Source organism: Salvelinus sp. IW2-2015, linkage group LG5 (genome assembly GCF_002910315.2).
Source record: "Salvelinus sp. IW2-2015 linkage group LG5, ASM291031v2, whole genome shotgun sequence".
Classification (NCBI taxonomy): domain Eukaryota; kingdom Metazoa; phylum Chordata; class Actinopteri; order Salmoniformes; family Salmonidae; genus Salvelinus; species Salvelinus sp. IW2-2015.
The window spans coordinates 35,104,978-35,111,303 of NC_036844.1; the positions used below are offsets into that span (position 1 = coordinate 35,104,978).

General features: G+C 46.4%; 1 protein-coding gene across 1 annotated transcript in view; it reads left to right on the plus strand.

Moving 5' to 3' along the window:
• LOC139027725 (claudin-4-like) overlaps positions 1-569 on the plus strand; it is a 13,108-nt gene extending 12,539 nt beyond the window's left edge. Inside the window, exons 4-5 of the mRNA XM_070443503.1 lie at positions 3-108; positions 403-569. Of these exons, the coding sequence (XP_070299604.1) occupies positions 3-108; positions 403-569 (273 nt within the window). The remainder of the gene's footprint in view (positions 1-2; positions 109-402) is intronic.
• The last annotated feature ends 5,757 nt before the right edge of the window (positions 570-6,326 follow it).

Genomic DNA, 6,326 nt, shown 5'->3' on the forward strand with positions numbered 1-6,326 from the left:
AGGTTCTACAAGCTCCATCTGGCCTTACCTCAGAACCTTTGCAGGCTGACCGAGCCATGACCATCATCGCCATCAGCTTCTGGGTTCTGGGAGTCTCCATTAATCAGGGCAAGTTGCACCAACTTACATCATAACAAAAAGCCAAGGGTCAAAGCTAATGATCATCTCCCAAGGGTTTTTGGAATTTTCTTCATCCTGCGCTGTAATCCTGGTGCTCGTTGGCTGTCTCACTGACGGCCGCACCATTTGGGCTCACTCTACAATCTGCTGGCGCGCGGCCCTTGCTTCCTGCGTTGATGGGGTCATACTGTGCAGCTCCTGCCCACCCTAGTGAGATTGAGTCATGTTTTTGGAGGCCTTTGGACTGGATAGTCTCCCTAGTGCCCTTGTGTTGTCTGATAGTACGTTTCGTATGGACCCTCCAGTTGGGTCAAATGGGCTCTGAAGACGATCACTTCCATCTTACCTCCATCCTGGGTACTCTGGGAGAGGATCGGTCCTTCCTGGGTACTCTGGAGAGATGGTCCATCCTGGGGTCTCTAGGAGAGGATGGGGTCCATCCTGGGTAGCTGGTGAGAGATGGGTCCATCCTGGGTACTCTGGAGAGATGGGGGCCATCTGTTGGGGCCAAGTTTTAATCTGATTCAGATAACAGGACCGGGTTCAAAGTTCAAGTTTTATCAGTGGACATTCTTTATCCTGGCTGGTATTCCTCCAGCTCACCACCACTCGTCTTGGTTGACCATTACATGATTCAGAATATCCCATACCTGCTGGATCATTTTTGGTGTTTTGGTTACTTGGCTGAATTCAAAGGTGCCTGCCTCCATGCCCCTGATAGGAGGGACCAAACTTCTGCTGCTGCATCTTCAAGAGGAACAGCCTAGACTCAACGACGACTCAATCAACCTCCGCTAAACGAAAAAAAAAAAAAAAACTGCAAAAGGTCATAGAGGTTATGTCAATTGTGGTGGTGGGACCATAGTCTGACGCAGCTGCTCCTACTACGTTAAGAGAAGACATTCCCAACTTAACAACTCCCTAATTCCGATCACTAGTATCTTATATGAGATGTGTTACCATAGACCAGTGTTTTTTCAATATAAATGCACGAATTGAATTAAAACTTGCATAGGTCTTCCCAAAACTCAGGGGATCTTTGCAATATTGCCATATTGCATAGTTCTGCCAGGGCAACAAACAAACAGCTGGGTAGAAACAGGCTTGGACTAGAAACTCCACAACCACAGAAAGCTCTTCTAGAACGAACAGCCACAGATTCACCACAATCTGTACAGGTTTTAGTTCCATGCAAAGCAGATATGTCAAGCACCTTAGAGGGTTCTGATTGGCGGCCTCTCTAGACTCACAGAAGAACTCTTTGCAAAACGTCTGGAGAAATAACTGTTGAAACAAGCTGCTGTTCTAGACTCAACTGACAAGACTGAAGCTGTAGCCTGAGAATCCAGGATTCTTCTGGAAGTATACCATCCTCCACTGTTCTGGATTCTCTTGTGAGTCAACACCTCGTTCTTCCAGGAAGGCAGTGTAGGAGAGAGAGACGCTCGCAGGGAGCCAGCATGTTGGAAGGGCATGCGAGATCATGGCTCACTGAGGGAGTCACAGGGATGGATGTCTCCATAGGCCCTGTGCTTTGTGTACATCGGGAGTGATGGGACTTTCCACAGTGCAAAGGTCAGTCTGGTTCAGTCATCACATTACATTTACATGTTAAGTCAATTTAGCAGACGCTCTTATCCAGAGCGACTTACAAATTGGTGTTCACTTATTTTTGATATCCAGTGGAAACAACCACTTTACAATAGTGCAGTCTTAACTCTCTTTAAGGGGGGGGGGGTTAGAAGGATTACTTAGCCTATCCCTAGGTATTCCTTAAAGAGGTGGGTTTCAGTCGTTCCGGAAGGGGTGATTGACTCCGCTACCTGGCGTCGTGAGGGAGTTTCCACCCATTGGGGTGCCAGAGCAGCAACAGTTTGACTGGGCTGAGCGGGAACTGTACTTACCGCAAGGTAGGAGGCGAGCAGGCCAGAGGTGGATGAACGCAGTGCCCTGTTTGGGTGTAGGCCTGATCAGGGCCTGAAGTACGGAGGTGCCGTTCCCCTACAGCTCCGTAGGCAAGCACCATTGGTCTTGAGCGGCATCGCGAGTCTTCAACTGGAAGCCAAGTGGAGAGAGGAGGTGAGCGGATGTTGACGTAGAACTTGGGAAGTGAACACAGACGGGCTGCGGCGTTCTGTGAGGATTGTAGGGGTTTAATGGCACAGGCAGGGAGCCAGCCAACAGCGAGTTGCAGTAATCCAGACGGGAGATGGACAAGTGCGCTGGATTAGGACCTGCGCCGCTTCCGCGTGAGCGAGGGTCGTTACTCTCGCGAGATGTTGTAGGCAGAACCTACAGGAACGGTCACCGCCTTGATGTTAGTTGGAACGAAGGGTGTGTCAGGATCACGCAAGGTCTCTAGCACTCTGGAGGAGGACACAATGAGGTTGTCAACCTGATTGGCGAGTCATGGCGGCAGTCCTTCCCCGGGAGGAAGGCAGCTCCGTCTTGCCGAGTTCAGCTGAGGTTGGTGATCTTCATCCACACTTTTGTCTGCCAGGACTTGCAGAGATGCGATTCACCACCTGCGTTATCAGAGGGGGAAAGGAGAGATTAATTGTGTGTCGTCTGATAGCCATGATAGGAGGACCATTGTGAGGATAATGACAGAGCAAGTGACTTGGTGTTAGCCGATGATGGAGAGGGCCTAGGAACAGAGGCCCTGGGGTGACACCAGTGGTCGAGAGCACGTGGTGCGGAGACAGATTCTCGCCACGCCCACCTGGTAGGAGCGACCTGTCAGGTAGGACGCCAATCCAGCGGGCCGCGCCGGAGATGCCCAGCTCGGACGAGGGGAGAAGGAGATCTGATGTTCACAGTTATCAAAGCAGCCGCATAGGTCTAGAGATTGAGACAGAGCGAGAGGAGTTAGCTTTAAGCAGTGCGGAAGCGCCCCGTGGACACAGAAGAAGAGCAGTCTTCATGTTGATGACTAGTCTTGAAACCTACTGATTTGATCACGTACAGGTCATTCTGAGAGAGAGGAGCAGGAGAGCTGGCCACGGACGCACGTTCAGAGTTTTGGAGAGAAAGAAGAAGGGAGACTGTCTGTAAGTTGTTTGAACATCGGAGGATCGATCACCTATTCTCCATTATTATAGGTACGTTGCTAGGGATGATATTCTTCATCTCAGAAACAAAGTGCACCAACTGTACTCAGAGGATATGAATACGTCTATAACTGAAGTCTTTCTTGGCGGGAATATTTCTTTCATCCTGGCTGGTTCTCATCCACCTGATCTTGATTCTTCTTGGTTGTCCTTGACTTGACACAAAACTCGGACCCTGAAATTCCTGCCGGATAAGGTAATAACCTTACGTTCTCAGCTGAATTGAATAGGGGCCGCTTCACTGCTTCTGAGAGGAGGAATATACTCTGCTGCTGCTGCTGCTTCATAGAAAAAAAACCCACTGAGTTGATAACTGCTCTGATTCCCTAAGTCATGTCTTAATAACCTGAATTATTTAGCCTTCTACCACTGTAAAGCAATGCAAGTACAGTAGAAGTCATAGCAATTATGATGATGATAATGGCTACACTAGAATCAGTTGAATCAGGTGGTTTCTGCCTGGCTGGAATAAAAGCCTACATCCACTCGTGGCGCTTCAGGGACTGGATTTGTATCTTTTGAATCTAGTAAAGACTTTACTAACTGTCCACACAAAAAAATTTGCCACGTGTTGGACTCAGTGATAACAGCATTAGCTCACACTTGAGAGGAGATGTAGCATGTTTTAAGGCTGGGGATTTGAAAGTGGGTGTTTTTAATAGGAAACTGCTTTTCCATTATGTATTGTACATAAATGCTTACTCTATGTAAATTCAAACTCTTGTGCTGTCTCCTAATTCCTTTGGTGGCACCTCGTTCTCCTTCCTTAATCCGGGGTTGTTTCTGGACAGGGCCAGGTTCTTATCATGGTGTAAGTGTACGTAGTTGTCTGGTTGATAACCAGATGTTAGTGGGTCAAATGTTAGATATCTATCATCGCCATGTACGCTGGGTGGATTAGCGATGGGGAGTCCATTTCAAATGTCTTCGAGGGAATCCCTATCCCAAAACTGACATTCACCTGTAAATGAACTGCTATTAATTATTAGTAACATCACCAATTAAAATACATATTTCTTTATGATTTAATGATTTTTGTCAGGGAACATTATGAAAATGTTAAACACCCTATAAAGATTTGGCACACATCGGGTAAAACAACGAGTCCAGAATCAGTCGTAAGGCCCCTGGCAGCTTGCATGCCAGTACTTCTTGTTTTCATACCTCACTTCGCTCTTCGTGTCTGTCTCGCCAACCCTAGGCCTTAGTGTACACCTGACATTCTTATTCGAATTGCAGAACCAGCACTGAATTAATTTACCATTGATAATGTCAACTATCACTTCTGCTTCATTCACTTATAAATATGGTTTCCTGTTAAAGGGCAAAATAATACTGTTATCTGTTGATACAACTGATTTAGATTTAAACTAACTGTTTTTTCCACATTTGTCACATTTGCAGACATTAACTAGGACTTCTTCCTCATATTTGATGTAATTCCTGACGTCTGGGTTGATCTCCTCAGGCTCCCATTCTCTACCTAGTTCTTTTGGTGTCTGGTGTCTGAGTACGTGAGGAATTAAAGGACATAGTTTTGTTCTGGTTTTGTTCGTAAAGCCAATTTCATAGAATGACATAGTCAGGGACGAACGACAACGGTTATATTTCTTAGCTACCTTTTTGACAGCAGGGTCACCAGGATCTGAGGAATTATTGAACAAAAAATATAAAACGCAGACCATGCGAAATTTCAATATCTTGCAGAGTATACAGTTCATCATAAGGGATATCAAGCCAACTTATCAGCCAAGTCCTAATCTATGGATTTCACTAGTACTGGCAGGGACACAGCCTAAGGGGCTGGGAGGGCAAGCCAGGCCCAGCCAATCAGAATTGAGGTTTTTTCGTCCCAAAAAAGTGCTTTATTACAGGAATACAGTGGGGGCAAAAAAAGTATTTAGTCAGCCACCAATTGTGAAGTTCTCCCACCTTAAAAAAGATGAGAAGAGGCCTGTAATTTTCATCATATGGACTTCAACAAACAGACAAAATGAGAAAAAAATTCCAGAAAAAGCACATGTAGGATTTTTTGTATGAATGTTATTTGCAAATTTGGTGAAAATAAGTATTTGGTCAATAACAAAAGTTTATCTCAATACTTTGATTAGATTACCCTTGTGCAATGACAGAGGTCAAACGTTTTCTGTAAGTCTGTCCAAAGGTTTTCACACACTGTTCTGGTATTTTGGCCATTCCTCCATGCAGATCTCCTCTTAGAGCAGTGATGTTTGGGGGCTGTATGCTGGGCACACGAGACCTTTCAACTCCCTCCAAAGAGTTTCTATGGGTTTGAGATCTGCGGACTGGCCTAGGCCACTCACAGGACCTTGGGCGGGAATGCTTCTTACGAAGCCACTCCTGTGCGGCTGCCGGGCGTGCTGTGTTTGGGGATCATTGTCATGCTGAAAAGACCCAGCCCACGTTTCATCTTCAATCCCTTGCTATGGAGAGGCTTTCACCTCAAAAATTCACGATAAACATGGCCCATTCATTCTGTTCCTTTACACGGATCAGTCGTCCATTGGTCCCTTTGCAGACAAACAGCCCCCAAAGCATGATGTTTTCACCCCCATGCTTCACAGTAGGTATGGTGTTCATTGGATGCAACTCAGGCATTCTTTGTCCTCCAAACACGACGAGTGGGTTTTTACCAAAGTTAATTTTGGTTTCATCTGACCATATGACATTCTCCCAATCTGTCTTCTGGATCATCCCAAATGCTCTCTAGCAAACTGTTCAGAACGGGCCTGGACATGTACTGGCTTAAGCAGGGGGACACGTCTGGCACTGCAGGATTTGAGTCCCTGGGCGGCGTAGTTGTGTTATGATTAGTGCTTTGTACTTTGGTCCCAGCTCTCTGCCAGTGTCATTCACTAGGTCCCCGTGTGCGTTCTGGGATTTTTTGGCTCACCGTTCTTGTAACATTTTGACCCCACGGGGTGAGATCTGCGTGTGAGCCCCAGTCGAGGGAGTTATCAGTGGTCTTGTATGTCTGTCCATTTCCTAATATTGGCATCCCAAGTTGAATTTCTTCAAACCAACTAGCTTACCTTTGCAGATCAGTCTTTCCCAGCCTGGTGCAGTCTTACATTT